The sequence below is a fragment of the Hypomesus transpacificus genome, chromosome 8 (genome assembly GCF_021917145.1).
Source record: "Hypomesus transpacificus isolate Combined female chromosome 8, fHypTra1, whole genome shotgun sequence".
NCBI classification, from domain to species: Eukaryota; Metazoa; Chordata; class Actinopteri; order Osmeriformes; family Osmeridae; genus Hypomesus; species Hypomesus transpacificus.
Genome location: NC_061067.1, coordinates 12,001,156 through 12,020,309, shown reverse-complemented (window position 1 = coordinate 12,020,309; position 19,154 = coordinate 12,001,156). Strand labels below are relative to the sequence as shown.

The 19,154-nt window shown below is 43.3% G+C and overlaps 1 protein-coding gene across 3 annotated transcripts in view; it reads left to right on the top strand.

The window, feature by feature from the left end:
- The first annotated feature begins 405 nt into the window (after positions 1–405).
- Positions 406–19,154, top strand: part of LOC124469910 (band 4.1-like protein 3) — a 47,058-nt gene continuing 28,309 nt past the window's right edge. For 2 of the 3 annotated variants that reach the window (XM_047023429.1, XM_047023430.1), the window contains exons 1-8: positions 408–1,751; positions 3,865–3,998; positions 8,162–8,338; positions 8,542–8,646; positions 9,937–9,979; positions 10,211–10,286; positions 10,908–11,126; positions 11,219–11,306. In XM_047023429.1, coding sequence (XP_046879385.1) covers positions 3,876–3,998; positions 8,162–8,338; positions 8,542–8,646; positions 9,937–9,979; positions 10,211–10,286; positions 10,908–11,126; positions 11,219–11,306 — 831 coding nt within the window. In that variant the 5' untranslated portion in view covers positions 408–1,751; positions 3,865–3,875. Of the gene's footprint in view, positions 1,752–3,864; positions 3,999–8,161; positions 8,339–8,541; positions 8,647–9,936; positions 9,980–10,210; positions 10,287–10,907; positions 11,127–11,218; positions 11,307–19,154 lie in introns of all 3 variants that reach the window. The other variant, XM_047023428.1, reaches the window with a different exon arrangement.

The following is a 19,154-nucleotide window of genomic DNA, read 5'->3' as shown; positions in this document are numbered from 1 at the left end:
GATCATTAATCAAGGCTGCAGTAGACCAAGTGGTGCCCTTGCAAGACAAGGGAATGTGTTAACACGTTGGTCTGCTGCAAGCACAAACTCTGTAAACCCTGTAAATGTACATGTTACAGCATTAAAATGATTACTAGAATGTAATACATACAATAAGAAACAAAATCATATCAAACATGACATTAAAAGCTGTTTAGAACTATATTTACAAGAACACAACTTTTAATGATAATTTCAGTCTTCCTCGGTCCACCTTCCTCTTCAAATGTTGAGATCACCTCTCCAGAGGTATATCATTAGTGTGATTGTCATTTTAGCATTCATGCAAATCAACAACTGTCCCAGACGAGTGTCTGGAGTGACAAAGGGGCTGCCATTACAGCCCAACAGTATTTTGGCGTATGTATGGATGCCAATGGAACTTTTTCACTTGTATTTATTGATGATGTGACTGCTGACAAAAGCAGCAGGATGAATGCTGAAGTGTTTTGGGCAATGTCATCTGCTCGTAGTCAGCCAAATGCTTCATAACTCATTGGACGGCGCTTTACAGTGCAGATGGACAATGACTCGAAGCATACTGCGAAAGCAACCAGAGTTTTTTAAGGCAAAGAAGTGGAATGTTCTGCAATGGCCAAGTCAATCACCTGACCTGAATCCAATTGAGCATGCATTTAACTTGCTGAAGACAAGACTGAAAGGAAAATGCCCCTGAAGACAGTTGCAGTAGAGGCCTGGCAGAGCATCACCAGGGACGAAACCCAGAATCTGGTGATGTCTATGGGTTCCAGACGTAAGGCTGTCATTAACTGCAAAGGATTTGCAACCAAGTATTAAAAGTGACAATTAGATTTATGATTATGTTAGTTTTCCAATTACTTTTGGTCCCTTAAAATGGGGGGGGGGGGCACATATAAAAGTTGTTGAAATTCCTACACAGCTTCTCCCTGATTTGGATGTAAATATCCTCAGATTAAAGCTGAAAGTCTGCACTTAAAGCACATCTTGATTGGTTCATTTCAAATCCAATATGGTGGTGTACAGAGCCAAAATGATAAATTGTGTCAATGTCCAAATATTTATGGACCCAACTGTAGATCTGACATCTAGACAACAGCTTTTTCTTTTAAATATGTTTAATGGTGGCCCGCTCCTTTCACCCCCCACACTTATCAACTGTCTCCCCTTTGCCGATTTTGTGATGGGAATTGGGGAACGAAAACACTCGTTGTGTCTCGTGAATTACCAAGCGTCTATTGGTAGTGTAGGGCTCAGATATATGCATTTACAATTGCGAAATGTGATGGAAAAACGATTGGCCACAACAATGGCCAATTGTTACACCAACAATATACCCTGACCCTGCAGGCACAGTTTTAGGTGAAACTGTGTTGATTTTCCAAGCGTTGATTGGGATACTGCGTTTCTTTTTCCGCGATTATAAATCTAAATGAAGCACTGACTAAGTAGGCCTAAGTTGAAAAAAAAAATGTCAGTAAAAATGGTCATCCAGTTTTCATCCTGAACGCCAGGTAGGCCTTTCCTATGTGAGCGTGTCAGGGTGTGTGTAAGAGGGAGGGACAGAGATGTCCTATTTAGGCTTCCATTCCCAGAATGCCGTGTGTTGCCCGGATTGTGCGAGTTTGGCTGAAGAAGCAACGGATGTCATAACGGATCACACTGTAGCACACTGGAGCCAGCTGCCAAACCGAGGCACAGCAGACCTAACTACACGGAACCAGGGCATACCGGTAAACACTTCAAATGCGGATATCTGGGGGCTGAGGAATATGTTGCTGCCAGCGTTCGTTCAGTTATAAAACTGAGAAGAGTTTCTCATCGTGTCTCATCAAATGGATGTGACTTGAAGGACAGGCACCGCATCGTTCATCCTCCAGCGCACCACTAAAATACCTAGCCAGTGTTCCTTTACATTGCAACCTGCTAGACTGGCAGGGCTTCTAATATTGGAGGTTTGTAACAGGCTGGGAAATGTGAGGAATCCCATGAGTGGATCATGTTGCTTCCTCGTGAATAAAACGGTACAGCCCTGTAATGGAAATATATATTGTGCGAGCATGACTGCTGAAAGGTGTCTCATTATTGCGCAGACTATAACTGAAGTCAAAAAGTTGTTCCGTTAGATTTGATATTTGAAACCGTCACCGCGTTTTACCTATGCGGTGACCTGATAATGACCGGGTTTCCCACACGAATCTGGGAAACCCGGCCAATGTCGTTTTTTAATGGATTGACATAGTCTGGTCGGTCGATAGATTTGTCATTTGATTTGTTGGGCCGAAGTTCCCGTGTCTCGATTTTCGGGATGTGTTTCTGCAATGCGGTGGGTGTGGCCTGGCTGTCCTCTCCGGCGGAGGCTGACAGAGCGGAGGATGAGAGAATACCGTCTCTGCGGGCTGGTCACCCTCGTTTAACCAAAAGAACAATCTTGTCAGCACGTCATGTTACCCGAGAGAGAACGCGCATACTACCGACACAGGTGGGGCCAGTTATATAGGCAGTTAAGGAGGAAGGCTCTGTGAGTGAATACGTGTTGGAGTGATTCACTCCGAGTGAAGACCTGAGTAGGTTGCTGAGGTGAGGCTGGCTAGATCGTCAGACTGAACGCAGTGCAGCGCTCCGTGACTGACTTGCTGAGGTCCTGCAAATTCCTGTATGGGTAAGAGGCTGCGATTTTAGACTTTTTTTAGGGGTGGTCAAGCACCCCTAAATTTCATCTCAGCACCCCTAAAAATAAAAATAAAATAAAAAGTATTATTGTTTATTATCATTTGATGCTAGTAGTTCATGAAGAAAGGGACATCCTTAGTTTTTTCCTTAATTCAATATTTTGGTCTAGCACTTTTGCAAGGCACTGTATTCATGTTACATTCTCATTTGGGGGTTGAGTACCCCTAAAGGTCTGATCCTAGAATCGCCCCTGCTGCATGTGTTAGGGTTAGAGGCTGATTGTGCGAGGTTTAGAGGCTCCATGTGTGAGGTTTAGAAGCTGCATGTGTGAGGTTTAGAGGCTGCATGTGTGAGGTTTAGAGGCTGTTTGGGGTCCCAGGCAGGGGCTCATCTGTTTGGCTAGCTGTCTGGGTGCCACCCAATCATAGAGCAGAGAGGAGCCACCTGATTAGCATAATGGTGCAGCTGCAGTGTCATCACCATGGGGGTGGCTGGGTGACACACCCAAGCCAACACCCGCTACATCCTGATGTGCTTCTGTAGGTGCTGGCTGGGCTCTGGTGCTCTAGGTTGAGGTACAGCCTGACGTTGCAGAATCTCACACATATGTCTCAGGTTGCAGAAAATCCCAATGTAAGCAAAAATAACCTCCTTGACTGTACCAGAGAGACTGGAAAACATAAAAAACCCAGGCATCACCCTCCAGCCAACTAATTTAGGGAGAAGGGATTACTGGTAGGAAGCACCTGTTCCCATGCTTGGAGAATCCTGACCTCGCCTGCGGAATGTCTGGGTCCTTTGCGTCAGTGCCTTATAAAGGAGGAATGTAGCCTCTATCTGAGAAGAGGATGTAGAGGATCTGACTAGAGGACCTTGTGCAGCTCATTTCCTGTTTGTTTCACATCTGTCCGCTGTGCCACAATAAAATGAGATAAGTCTTCATAAGCTTAATCTTCACCCCCCTTTCTCTTTTAATCTGTATTTTTCTCTCTCTTGCTCTCATCTCTAAGTAATCCAGGGCAAGGCTATAGGATGGTGTTAAGAGAGTGAAACATTAGCCAATGACATTGTAGCTCCGGGTGTACTCCAGTGGGCTTATGTGTGTGGATCTTGGCACAGTTTTGTGTGTATGTGTCGCAAATGCACCTCATTATTTGTGTACGTGTGTTGCAGGGTAAATCACCATGACAACAGAACCGGAAGCTCCACCCCCGCAGGAAGCTCCTCTCCCACAGGAAGCTCTTCCCCCACAGGCAGAGTCATTCCCCACGGCCGCCGCCCACAGCACACCTGTCAGAAAGGAGCAGGTGAACTGTGCCCAACAGAACCTCACAAGACAGTAAACTGTTAGTGAGACATCTGTGATACTTCTAAGAGTTATCTAGGGTTCCCACACATTATAAAACATCTAATTCAAGCACTTTTCGAGGACTTTCAAGGACCAATTCCCTCAAATGAAAGGACACAACACGGCATAGTTTGAGGCATGGAAAAAGGTTAATTACTGTTCCAACACTGATCATTTTTTAAATGAGAACCAGAAGCTTGCAGACAATTACAAAAAGAGAGGCCTGAATGTGTGGACACTTCTCAATTGTGCTGTGTTACAGTGAATGCAGCACAAAGAGTGAACGTACAGTGCCCTCCAAAAGTATTGGAACAGTGAGGCCAATTCCTTTATTTTTGCTGTAGACTGAAAACATTTGGGTTTGACATCAAACGATGAATGTGAAACCAGAGATCAACGTTTCAGCTTTTATTTCCAGGTATTTACATCAGGATCTGATGCACAAATTAGAAAATATCACCTTTTTGTTCGAACCCACCCATTTGTCACGTGAGCAAAAGTATTGGAACATGTGACTGACAGGTGTGTTTTGTTGCCCAGGTGTGTCCTATTACATACATTATTCAATCAATAAATACCACTGAATGTCTACACTCAGGTTCAGATTGGGTAAGATAGGTTTTGTCTATGCAGACTGTATTCAGAGGTGAAAACAACATGAAAACCAGAGCGCTGTCTTTGGGTGAAAAACAAGCAATTGTGAGTCTTAGAGAAGATGGAAAATCAATCAGAGCCATTGCAGAAACATTGGCCATAGCCAGTACAACCATTTGGAATGTCCTGAAGAAGAAGAAAACTACTGGTGTACTAAGTAACAGACGTTGAACAGGTAGACCAAGGAAAACATCAGCAGTTGATGACAGAAACATTGTGAGAGCTGTAAAGAAAGACCCTAAAACAACTGTTAGTGAGATCAGCAACAACCTCCAGATGGCAGGAGTGAAGGTATCACTATCTACTGTTCGCAGAAGACTTCATGAACAAAAGTACAAGGGCTACACCAGAAGATGCAAACCACTCATTAGCAAGAAGAATAGGAAGGCCAGGCTGGAAATTGCCAAAAAGTACAGAGATGAACCTCAAAAATTCTGGGACAAAGTTTTATGGACTGATGAGACAAAGATTAACTTTTACCAAAGTGATGGAAAGGCTAAAGTTTGGAGAAAGAAAGGAACTGCTCATGATCCCAAACACACAAGCTCATCTGTGAAACACGGTGGAGGTAATGTCATGGCTTGGGCTTGCATGGCTTCTTCTGGGACGGGCTCATTAATCTTCATTGAGGATGTAACACATGATGGCAGCAGCAAAATGACCTCGGAAGTCTACAGAAACATTTTGTCTGCCAATTTAAGGAAAGATGCAACCAAACTGATTGGCAGAGCCTTCATCATGCAGCAAGATAACGACCCAAAACACACTGCCAAAACAACAAAGGAGTTCATCAGGGGCAAGAAATGGAAGGTATTAGACTGGCCAAGTCAATCTCCAGACTTAAACCCTATAGAGCATGCATTTTACCTGCTTAAGAGGAGACTGAAGGGAGGAACCCCACAAAACAAACAACAACTGAAAGAGGCTGCAGTGAAAGCCTGGGAAAGCATCAAAAAGGAAGAATGCAAAAGTTTGGTGACGTCAATGGGTCACAGACTTGCTGCAGTTATTGAAAGCAAAGGATTTGCAACTAAATATTAAGTTTTATTCACTTAAATATGTTTTAAGTATATCTGTTCCAATACTTTTGCTCACATGACAAATGGGTGGATTCAAACAAAATGTGATATTTTCTTAGTTGTGCATCAGATCCTGATGTAAATACCTGGAAATAAAAGCTGAAACGTTGATCTCTGGTCTCACGTTCATTATTTGATGTCAAGCCCAAATGTTTTCAGTCTACAGCAAAAATAAAGGAATTCGCCTCACTGTTCCAATACTTTTGGAGGGCACTGTATGTTGCCTTATCTAACTCAACACAGCACTCAGCACTTAATTTAAATTTAAATTTATGCATTTAGCAAACGCTTTTATCCAAAGCGACTTCCAAGACAGAGCTTTACAAAAGAGCATAGGTCACTGATCATAACACCGAGGTAGTCCCAAACATGCAGCAAGGCTGCAGGCCAAAACATGAAGCATACATTGTGAAAAAGTGCCAAAGGGAAGACCCATAAGAGCATGCAGTTATACAAGTTACAAATTAAAAAAACATGAATCACAAAAAGTGCAGGACTGTACCTGTAAAAGAACAATTAACAGTAAAATATTTCACAGCGAGTACAAGACTTAACTTCGTTATAACTAACCTACAAGAGCAACAAGTCACTCAATAAGAGTCATTGTGATCCTGGAGGAAACTAATATCTGGTCCAGCCAAGCATTCCTAAGTGCCGTTGTACTCCCGGAACAAGTGCGTCTTGAGCCTTTTCTTGAAGGTGGGGAGACAGTCAGTGTCCCTGATGGAGGTGGGGAGCTGGTTCCACCATTGGGGGGCCAGGCAGGAGAAGAGCTTGTGTTGGGACCGGGCGGTCTTGAGCGGTGGGACCACCAGGCGGTTGTCTGAAGAAGACCGTAGGTGACGGGTGGGGGTGTAAGGTTGCAGGAGAGAATTGATGTAGTCGGGTGCAGTCCCGTTCACTGCTCGGAAGGTCAGTACCAGGGTCTTGAATCTGATACGGGCGTTGATGGGTAGCCAGTGGAGAGAAATGAGGAGTGGGGTAACATGGGAGCGTCTGGGTAGATTGTAGACCAGGCGGGCCGCTGCGTTCTGAATCCTCTGAAGAGGGCGGGTTGCACATGCTGGGAGACCAGTGAGCAGCGAGTTGCAGTAGTCCAACTTGGAGAGGACCAGTGCTTGGACTAGCAGCTGGGTGGAGTGCTCAGACAGGTATATCCTGATCTTCCGGATGTTGTAGAGGGTGAATCTACAAGACCGGGAGACTGCAGCAATGTGGGCAGTAAGGGAGAGCTCGTCATCCATAGTAACCCCAAGGTTCCTGGCAGAGGATGAAGGGGTCACCGTCGCAGATCCTAGGGTGATTGACAGATCATGGGAAATGGAGGGATGATGAGAAGTTCTGTTTTGGCGAGGTTCAGCTGGAGGTGGTGCTCGGTCATCCAGGCGGAGATGTCTGTGAGGCAGGCCTCAATCCTAGCTGAGATCCCCGGATCAGTCGGAGGGAACGACAGGTACAGCTGCGTGTCGTCAGCGTAGCAGTGGTAGGAGAAGCCATGGGAGGTGATGATTGGTCCAAGTGAGGTGGTGTACAGAGAGAAAAGGAGGGGTCCAAGGACGCAGTCCTGTGGGACACCAGTGGAGAGCTGGCGAGGGCCTGACAGTTTGCCTCCCCAGGAGACCTGGTAGGATCTTCCCGACAGGTAGGATGAGATCCACTGGAGTGCACTGCCAGTGATGCCCATCTCAGAAAGTCTGGAGAGCAGGATCTGGTGGTTAACCGTATCAAACGCTGCAGAAAGGTCCAGCAGAATGATGACGGATGACCTGGAAGCCGCTCTGGCAGACTGGAGGCCAGTGGCGACTGAAAGAAGGGCAGTCTCTGTGGAGTGGCCAGTCTTGAAGCCCGATTGGTTGGGGTCAAGCAGGTTGTTCTGAGAGAGAAAGCTTGACAGTTGGTTAGATACAGCCCGTTCAATTTTTTTTTTAAAAGAAGGGTAGCAGTGATACCGGTCTGTAGTTCTGGAGGACGGCAGGGTTAAGGGAGGGTTTTTTGAGTAGAGGGGTAACTCTGGCCTGTTTGAAGGCAGAGGGAAAGGTGCCGGAGGTAAGAGAGGAGTTTAGGACATGGAGAAGAAAAGTTATGATGGAGGGGGAGATAGTTTGAAAGAGAGGGGAGGGGATAGGCTCAAGGGGACAGGAGTTTTCTATTTCAGTTTCAGTCTACTTCAGTTTCTATTCTTGCAAAAAATATATACATTTAAGCACTTTCCCATGTCTATTTATGCATATTTTCAAAAACTTTCAAGGATCTTAAAATAATTTTCTTTTTCTAAAAAAACTTTCAAAGATTTCAAGGACCTGTGGGAACCCCGGTTATCATGATCTTTACCTGTTGTGTGTGTGTCTGAGTATGTACATGTCTTTGTGTGTGTCTCTGTTTGTGTTAGGGTGTGGAGCGAGTGGAGGCTGGCCTGGAGGTGACCCAGTCTGAGGAGGATCAAGCATCTCACCTCTCCTCCTCCTCCAAGATCAATCGTTCTCCAGCCAGGACCAGCAGGAGCCTGAGGAACATGCACTGCAAGGTCACCCTGCTAGACGGCTCCGATTACACCTGCTCTGTGGAGGTAGGAAAGAGACGGGAGGAGAGGAGACAGGAAGGAGGAGGAGATGGAGAGAGGAGAGCTCTCTTATAACTGCACCTACCTCAGCTCAGTTATCAGCACCACGTCCCTGCTACACTAAGGCTGTGAATCACCACAGAGACAAGCCCAGAGAGCGTGTACACCTTGAGAAGAGATATACAAATGTGTGTGTGTGTGTCCTGCAGAAGCGTGAGCGTGGCCATGTGCTGTTTGACAAGGTGTGTGAGCACCTCAACCTGCTAGAGAGGGACTACTTTGGCATCACATTCCGAGACCTCGACAACCAGAAGGTGGAGTCTACCGCTCTCTCTCTTCATCTCTACATCTCCTTCTCTATCTCTAACTGTCTCTCAAATTCAATTTTTGTTTCAATTTCAAGTGTTGTTTAACTTTTTCATTTCACATAATTCAAATTGTGTGCATGCAAGTTGTTCAAACTTAAATCCAGTGTTTGTATTTTTTCCATATCTTTCCTGTTTTGTGTAGAATGTGGGTTGGTTAAGAACCAAAACAGATTGCTCAGCTGTTTGATTTCCCTAAAACTCTTTCTCATTGACATGAACAGGCTATTAACAGGCTACATGGCCAGTCATGGATAATTACTGTTATACTTCCTTCTGTTGGTTGACCTTGGCACAGAAGCGATACAATCATTTGACGAACTGTAACAGATTATTTTCATAAAATAATCTACATACACACATGTAAGCATTTATAGAAATATGAATTGGGACACCTACACTTTACACCTATAGCAGCTTTTATGACAACCTATTGTAAATTTGTATTTAATAATATGGAGTTGCCCCCCCCCCCCCCTTCCCCAATGTGCCTATAAAAGCTACCTCTCTTCTGGAAAGGCTATCCACGTGATTTTGGAGTGCGTCTGTGGCATTTAATGTCCATCCAGCCACAAGGGCATTAGGGAGTGCTGGCCCTGCTGTTGTGCAGGTCTGGGTGTAACCTAACACAACAAAACATTTCTGTGTGGACCTCGCTGTGTTCATTGGGTTAAAGTCAAGCCACATTAACAATGGAGGCTGTTTTTTGTGGTTTTGGGCTAAAGCCTTAGTTCTACCGATGGATTTATTCATGCTGAAGCATAAAATGTTACTCTAAACAATTCTGTGCTTCAACATTTTGGGGAAAGCCCTTTCCTGTTTAGGCTTGATTATGCTCCTATGCACAAAGCAAGGTTCATACAGAAATGTTTTGTTGAGTTTGGGGTGAAAACACTGGCCTGCACAGACTGGCCTGCACAGACCCATGACCTAAAAACCATCAAACACATTTAATGATTCTAACGTCAGCTGCAGCTAACGTCGAGGGGGGGACTCCATAAAACTACTATTGCCTGTAGTTTTGCAATGGGACGTACAAGAAACTCATATAGGTATGATGGTCAGGTGTCCCAATACTGTTTTTTATACATTACACATTTACAAATTTTCCCAAAATGTGTCCAAACGTTTGACTGGTACTGTATGTGTGTGCTTTCTGTCTCTGTCTGCCTGTCTTTGTGTGTATGCCTCTCTCTGGCTGTGTATAACTGTTCCCTGACCTCTGTTGACCTATTCCAGAACTGGCTGGATCCCTCCAAGGAGATGAAGAAACAGATCAGAGGTGAGTGGAAGGGTACTCTCTGACGAGAGTAGGAGAGAGGAAGGAGAAGAGGCAGAGGAAGGAGTGAGGGAAGGAGAGGAATGAGTGGAGAGGAAGGATAGGAGGACGGGGAGGAGAAGAAGGGGAAGAAGAGATGGAGGAGAGGAGAGGAAGGGGGAGGAAAGGAGAGGAGGAATGTTTGCCTTCTGGTTGTATTTCTTAGGGGTTTGTCTTCCTGGTATCTGTTCATAGGCGTGGCTTGGAACTTCTCCTTCAACGTCAAATTCTACCCTCCTGATCCCACACAGCTGTCAGAGGACATCACCAGGTCAACTCACACACATATACACACAACAATTCACATTTGTGCACCAGCATAAATGTTCACAATACAATTGCCTGATTAAAAAGTGTGCACTGTGATTTATTTATATTATTATTTGTGGTGGACCAATAATTGTATATTTAGATGATTCCTCCTATCTAAACTGTCAAGTGTGCTCCCCTGCTATCTGTGTGGCTCATCAAGTCTCTAGGCCTCTCGTGCAACTTAGGACGTGGAGGATGGAGGAGGAAGGGCTACAAATCCAATATATAGTAACACTTAAGATTTTTAAAGAGAGACAAGCTATTTGACCAGGTGTATGCAATTTACAAAACATGGAGAGACTCATACAAAATAGCATTCTGTACCATATTGAATTGTATTTTTTACTTTCTCACGGCTCATTGTGCTTAAACAAAATGTGTGAAATCCAATTGCATTGCAATAGGGGTGAATCGAATCGCAATAAGTATCTCAATAGGGGTGAATTGTGTCATATGGCATGTCTAGTTGCATCTTGTGTATCTTTAATGTGTTGGATCATTGGCAATACATCAAGATGTATTGTATGGAGATGTCTGCACACACACACACACACACTCATGTCCACACGACCCTCCCCAGGTACTACCTGTGCCTGCAGCTGAGGGATGACGTGGTGTCTGGACGTCTGCCCTGCTCCTTAGCCACTCACACTGTCCTGGGTTCCTACACCGCCCAATCAGAGCTGGGGGACTACGACCCTGAGGAGTCGGGGCCAGACTACATCAGCGAGCTGCGCTTTGCCCCCAACCAGACCAAGGAGCTGGAGGACAAGATCATGGACCTGCACAAGAACTACAAGTCAGTCATGACAAACAAACTCTATCTCTCTTGTCTCTGCTTTACCCCTTATGTAAACCCTCCTACTCAACCAGGTGTGTGTGTGTTTCCAGGGGAATGACACCAGCTGAGGCTGAAATGCATTTCCTGGAGAATGTCAAGAAGCTCTCCATGTACGGGGTGGACCTCCACCATGCAAAGGTACACACACACACAATTGGCTGTGTTCTATTTTTAGCTGCATGGATCTGAGAGGTTCTCCCCATCTTCTCTTCCTCTCCCCGTCTCCTTTCTCCTCCCCTACTACCTTTCCCTTTTTCTACTTGCTCCTTCTCTTCCTCCTTCCCTTATTGTCCTCGTCCTCCTCTTTTCCTCCTTCTCTTCCTCCTCCTCTTCCTTCTCCCCTCTCCCCCTCCTCATCATGACAGGGCGTGGTGTGTGGTTGGTGCCCCAGGGGGGTGTTGTAGTTTTTTTGTTTGCCCTGGCATCACCTTAGCATCCATCTGTCAACCCCACCCGCTCCTTTACACAACCCGCAAATCACAAACCAGTTACATCACCAAACCAATCACAGGAGAGCACGGTTCCTCAGTAAGTAATGGAGCAGAGTACCACCACTCATCGGTACCTTCTCTCTTGCTTTGGTAATAATACTGCCCATAACCATGATACAGCTAGTGAGTAAGATATCTGCTAGCTGATTCAGTGTAATCTTAATTGTAATTTGTGTGCACAAGTAAACAGTTTTCACTGTTTTATTAGAGATGTTACTGCGCATTCCACATAGCAATAAATCATTAACGTAACACAATTCACTAATCTATGCTGTAAATGAAGTATCCACTTTATATTGTCTTGCTGTTAGTTAGCTAGCTAGCATTTCATCAATTAAAAAAAACAGCTTGAAAGAAGCTGATACAAACTATTGTGCGTTGTCAGTCAGAACTGCTCATCTGGCTGTATGCACTGAAATAGCAATAAGAACTAGAGAGGGTACAATTTCTGGGGAAATTGTAGGGTGTGCTTGCTTGCGTCGGTTGCAGAGTTGCTTGCGTCTGTTGCGTTTTTTTATGACATTTTTACAACTGATATGTCTGTATATATAAAAAAAAAAAAATGCATAGCCTACTTATTATTTATAAAGATTACATAGATTTAAAAGCATATTTTTTTCTGCTCATTTACAACTCAAAATACTAAGTGAAGAGTAGGCTAGAATGAAATAGTTCTCATTCTCATTTCCCCTGCAAGAGGGAATGGTGATCAGCAGCCTCATAGTTGAATCAAAACGAATACATTTGGGCAGACCGGTGTAAAATGGACCTAATCTCTATGACTTAAACTTCATTTTAAGTTTTTCCCTTCCCTTGTGATATTTTCAGGCATTCAGCCTACTCATATTGCATTCATTCATTAATAAAGAACCCCCCTTTGAAGCTTATTCTAACAATGTTACCAGCAGTAGCTATCTCAGATGGAATCGCGATTCAAATAGTTCCATCTGCTAACTGAAAATATGCCCCCAAAAACGTAAATAAGATGACATTTATTTTGTGGAAAATCCCTCATTCATAAAAATCTCAGTGGTAGCGATCATTGTCAGTAACAAGGCAAAATGAAATATACCCAGCTAACACAGTTACGTTGCCACAACGTCACTCGAGGACCAAACATACGTTGCCGCAACGTCTTTGGCGACGTTGCGTGGCCTAGCATCTGTGGGACGCCAGAAGGTAGCCGCAACGTAATCTTGTGACGTTGCCAGTCCGTAACCGCGACGTCGTGGCAACGTTATTTTCCGACGTTGAAAGTCTGTAACTGCGACCTCCTAGCAATGTTGTTTTGTGACGTTGCCAGTCCGTAACCGCGACCTCCTAGCATCGAATTTTGTGACGTTGCCAGTCCGAAACTGCAACGTCAATTAAGTAACCTATATTTCTCAATTCTACTGCTTATATTGGGGCGGTTCATATGCAGACCTCATTTGCCCAAAATGCTACTTGTTCTTGTATAATAGGTTACATGGTAGCCAACTTTAGGAGGACTATGTTTGGGTGATGTGTAGCCTAACTCAAGCATAAACAAGGCAGCATTTCCATGTAACATTCAGTCATTTTATTTCAAACAAAGTGCCAAACAGTGAATTAAAATCTTCTGCCAGTCTCCGCTACAGGTCCTGTCTGTTGGCCCTGACAATAAAGCGCAAAATAAGTTAGTGTTCTATTAACATAATTGCACGTGTGAAAAGGGCCTATACAAGTCGTTAAAAAAATCACATCTAAAATAATATACATCATCAAAAAAATATTATGTGATTCTAGATTTCTGTCATAGCCATGTGAAAGATTGGATATGGAAGCTGCAATCATGATTCATTCACCTGGCTTGTTTTGAATGGGCTGCCGGGGTGTGTTTGAGTGTTTCCTCTATGCGGAGCTCCACAGCTTTCTCTCCCAGTCCCGTCTTCCACTTCATCCCAGCGTCTGGAATTAGAAGTCATTAACTTATTGTCAGCACCAATGTGAACGTTGAAAGCCATGTGTAAGCCATAGTTCATGGGATCTCCAAAAACTTACCACTCTCTTTTGCAACTCCAGCACCTTAAGGCGCTCCTCAAGGTCTTGGAGTTCAGCCTGTGTTTGGGCCAGCTGTAGGTCCATCACTGGCACCACTTCAGTGTGTCTGCCCTGTGGTCGCCAATAGGAGAGCCTCTCGCTGGTTCTCTTCCAATGTCTCGATCTTCCAGAGCATAACCTGTAATGTGTCTGTAATTAAGGACAAGTATAACAAGTTTACAAGAGTTTGCATGATTGGTATACACTGTGGTCTTCTAGATTAGCTGTAACATTGATGTACATAACAAATGTTACCTTGAATGGTCTTTGCCCAAGATGGTACAGCTGAATGGGGTATACAAAGCATTAGTATGACAACATTTGTTGTTTTGACAAATATGTTTCCCACTACGATCAGAACAACTTAAGTATGCCTTACAATTAGGTATGCCTTACAATGAGTTGGCAATGGTTTGAGTGTCTTATATTTGCACTTGCCTGGCTGCCAGCTGTTTTCCTGGGCCCCCTATGGGTTCTCCTCCACCAGACCAGAGCTGACACCTAGGGGTATGGCATCTGGTGATGTAAACGTTTTAAGTCATGCTTTTGCTTCAAAGCATAGCCTTTAGGGTTGCCATGGCTCATACAATTATTGTCACTGTTATAAACGGTCATTCATTACTTTACCATAATTTCCAAGGGACACAGTGCTTGTGATGGTGGTCGGATCACCTGTACAGAAATGAAAGTTGAATGTAGTTAACGTACATAGTGTTAGTATATTGATATTGATATTAAAGGAGTAGCATCGCACATATGTGATCGTTCGAAAGCAGGGCCCCACAGCGTAGTGTCGCACACGTGTGATTCTGAACATTCCAACCGACTATTTTCCGATGGGCAAAAACGATATGATAAACGCTACAGTATGGCTTCAAAATGTACAATTAGTAGGCTAACAAGTAACACTAGCAAGTAGTAGCATTGGTACGAGTATTATGTTAGGTTGCTAGGTAACGGAAGCTAATTAAAGCTACATAGTTTCCGTTTTGGAAAAATAACTCACTCTGGTGGAAGTGTCGGAAATATTTAGAACTCATGCATCTAAAGGTTAAAACGAATAAACTTATCCAAAAACAGATGTCATGTACAAATTGGAAGAATTAGTGACATGATACTTTTCGGACGCCATTGCTGTGCATGCCATGACCGACTGTGAACGTGATCAGCCACGCGCTAGCTCCAGTCTTTGAAAATTCAGGGCTAAATAAACTATTTTGGGACAAGGTTTTCTAACAGTTCTGAACGTTTATTTTCTTTTGAGGATGATGATTTGTGAGACGCTAAACTTTGATAACATGTATGCATTTTCAGTATTTCAACATAACTTTCTGGAGGGTTTTAGGGTCTAGCTAGCGAAATCCTAACGTAAACAATGTGAATCTGATATAACGCTAGCACATAAACAACTCAATTTCAAACCTATATGCCCCATCCAATTTCTGAAAATATGTTTATATATTTAAAACTATTTCTATAAAGAAACTCACCTTTGAAGTAACTTATTTTCAGGTAAAATCCATTGCGTGAAAGACGGTGGGACCCCTGCAAAATCTGTTTAGGAACCCCAATTTCAGCTATGCGCTGAAATGGGCATGCGCAAAGTTGTTGCTCAGGGGCAGACTGATGGGCAGGTTTGCTAAGGAAGAAATGTAATATTCTGTGATGACTTGTCTTTGAAAATGAAACTCTTAAGAGTCGCTTACCTTTTGGTCACATTTAACAATTTTGTATTACAAAATTATTGGAGCACAAATTTGCATTGTGTGTCATACAGCTTTGGTGTGCTATACAAAGAATGTTTGCTTAATCATGTTACACATCACACATTGATTGCTTTTGTACATATTTATAGTAAAGAATGAAAGACTAAATTATATTCCAAATTGTTTCTTTTTTTAATTTTTATTAAAGCTATGTGTCTGCATATGAGAAAATTGATGACCAATGACATGCTGGGGCTGAGCAGCACATTAATTACATGCATTGTCTACATTTATATACATAAACCACTATATTGCACTCGAGATCCGTTGTCCTGCAACCAAAGAGCGACTTAACGGCAACTCAATGGTACCAAAATTGATGTATCCAGCCGACCAAGGGACGACGTCGCGGCAACGTTGTCCACGGGTCTAAAAATAAGGTAACCAGCCGACCAAGGTACAACAGAGCGGCAACGTTGTCCATGGGACCAAAATATAACGTAACCAGCCGACCAAGGGACAACTTCGCGGCAACGTTGCCCACGGGTCTAAAAATAACGTAACCAGCCGACCAAGGTACGACGTTGCGGCAACGTTGCCCACAGGTCTAAAAATAACGTAACCAGCCGACCAAGGTACGACGTCGTGGCAACGTTGTCCATGGGACCAACTGGCAACATTCCCTTTATAACGTTGCTACGACGTTGCCACGACGTTGCCAGAAGGTAACGTCGCGGGTTACCAACTGGGCACTTACTGGCAACGTTGCCTCAACGTCATGTGTTAGCTGGGTTCAGGGGCGGTCTTTCCTACAGGCGGTATAGGCGGTCGCCTATGGCGCCACTCAGAGGGGGGCTCCAAAAAATGCGCCCAGGAAAGAAAGAAAAAAACGTTTTTTTGTTTTTTTTTGCTGGGCAGTTTTTTTTGGCGCCCCCTTCTATACTCCAACCAGTATTTTGACATTCAAAAAGTAAATCTAACATTAGCGTAAAATGAGCCAGGTATACGTACCCTTTAAAAAAGGAAGGGGTACGTAGGCCTACCTCCTTGGTGTTATCAGAACATGCTAGCACAGTGAGGCGTTTAGTTAGAGTTTGTGTGTTCAAGAACTTTGAAGAACGAAATAATGAAAAGGCAAAAGCTATCCGGGGCGAAATTTAAGAAGAATAAGAGAAATGTGCAAAGGCGAAAGGTAAATCCTTAAATTCTGGTCTTATCCTATGGTAAATCCTTAAATTCTGGTCTTATCCTATGATGAATTCCAGATAAGAAAACGTTCATGAATGCGTGAATTGCCCCGGGCACTTTAGTGGAGTTAAGAAGAAAAGATGTAACGCTAGGGCCTACCATAGCATTGAACGTGTTCCTACTCCCTCTCAAATTACCTAGTTATTTAAGGATTTTACAGAGGCGGGTAGCCTATATAAAAATGATATGTCCATTTATTCTACGCTATACAAAAAAAAACACGATTAAAATAGGGGCGCACATATTAAGCCAATAACCATTGCAACAACACTACAAATATCTTACTCGTTGCATAGCACGCCCAATAATTGCCGTGTTTGTCTTCATGTCCTTAATGCCTAATGGGTGTGGTATGCAACGACTAAGATATTTGTAGTGTTGTTGCATTAGGCATTAAGGAAGACAAACACGGCAATTTGTCAACAAGTGAGGAATGGTAAAAATCCAAGTATTGTATTGTCAACTTTAGCGAATGGATTGTATGTCATCTTGCTAGATTGTTAGCTAACGCTAGCTAGCCAGTGACTTCTGACGTTCCTTGTTATTGCCTTTCAGTCGAAACATCAGTTCAAGTTCAGCTGTACCGCAATTTGCGTCATTTTCGATGTGTCATTAAATTTTGGTGAATTCCGTTTTGTCTAATTTTGTTCAGGTAGATTGATTGCTTAAACTGAGTGAATGTGCCACAAGTGACCCAGACCTTCTAAGATTGTTGTTTGCCAGGAATCAACACAACAGAAGACTAAAAAAACATTATTTGCAGGCGATGGGGGAGTGAATGTGACCGTGCACCGTGTGTGCACCGTTGAATAGGGGGGCGTGGCCAAACTGTACATCACAGACTTGACATTTTCTCAGGGATTTTGTTCTTTATTTAATGTTTATTCATCGTTGTGATCGTTGTTGTGTTTATTTGAAAGAAATGCAGTCTTGCAGGGCAAAATAGCGTTTGAAAGTTGCAATTCCGGTTTAGTGCAAAATCGTTTTAAACTGTAAACTTTTGAAACTTTTTTTTTGTGTGTGTGGGGGGGGGGAATTAATTATTTTCATGAACAGATTGACAGTTTAGGCTGTGGCAATGGAGTTCAGGTTAGTAGTAGGGCTGTCAATGAATATTCTAAATTCGAATATATATCCGATAAGTGGTTAAAAAACTAAAAAAAATAAACAACCGCAGCGCCAGTGCGTCTGTCTGCTTTGCGAGTGGGCGCGCGCCTCAGCGTCACTGCTGACAGTTGACTTGCGTGGAAGATGGCAGGAAGTGCAGAACCCAGCTTGACCGCAGCAGAGAAAGTGATTGTAACCCCCAAAAATCTAAAGAGTGATGTCTGGAAATATTTTGGATTTTGGTCAGTTGATGGTAAACTTGTTGAGCTTACAGCTTAAGTAGTGTGTAAACTATGTAAGCTGGAGTTTGCTTACCATTCAACAACTAACAACTTGAGACTACATCTCCATGTGTAGGTTACCACAGCACAGCTCGCTCGGAGCGTTCAATGTCGGTTCTATACTGTAAAACTTGAATGTTAATAATATTTGTTTCAATCACTGAATGAAGCCTGCCATATTGGGGACAAGAATCGCGACCTAAATTTTTTGCTCAGAACTCAGCATTTGTTTATTGTTGTCGTTCATTTTACACTGCTATGCGCAGAGAGCGCGACGGTCCAGGAGAGGGAGACAAAGAGTGCATGTGTGTGAGCGAGAGGCAAGGTCTGCGGTCTTGGCCATTAGTTCATTTACTTATTTTTGTGTAGGTAATTTGTCAAATATGTTTAAACTTAAATAAATTAGGCCTACCTACCTACAGTATAGGCTACAAGTAGTTATGTTTCGTTGTAGTAATTTGTCCTGTTATCGACGTACCTAATGCGCAACCAGAAATTCGAATATATTTGAATATATGTTTTTTTAAAGGGAATATATTCTAGCGTCATTTTTGAGAAATGTTGACAGCCAGGGCCATTCCTAGCACATTTAGCACTCTAGACGAGCTTCACTCTTGGCTTGTGACTTTAAAGTCTTCTGTTCTGTTGATGGCTGGCAAACAACAATCTTAGAAGGTCGGGGTCACTTGTGGCACATATTAGTCACTCATTTTAAGCAATCAATCGACCTGAACAAAATTAGACAAAACGGAATAGAAACGGAACATTCTTATTTTTTATTTTTTTATCATTGACCCTATTCCTAACAGTTCTACAGGGAAGTAGTGCTTTATTCATTGCAAGAACACCAGTGAAAACTTGCGTTGTTATGAGTAGTCAAAAGTTTATTTTATTAATTGCGGTACAGCTGAACTTGAATTTATGTTTCGACTGAATGGCAATAATAAGGAACGTCACTGGCTAGCTAGTATTAGCTAACTAGCTAGCAAGATTACATACAATCCATTCGCTAAATTTGACAATACAACACTTGGAGTTTTACCAGTATTCGTCACTTGTTGACAAATTGCCATGTTTGTCTTCAGGGCCGGC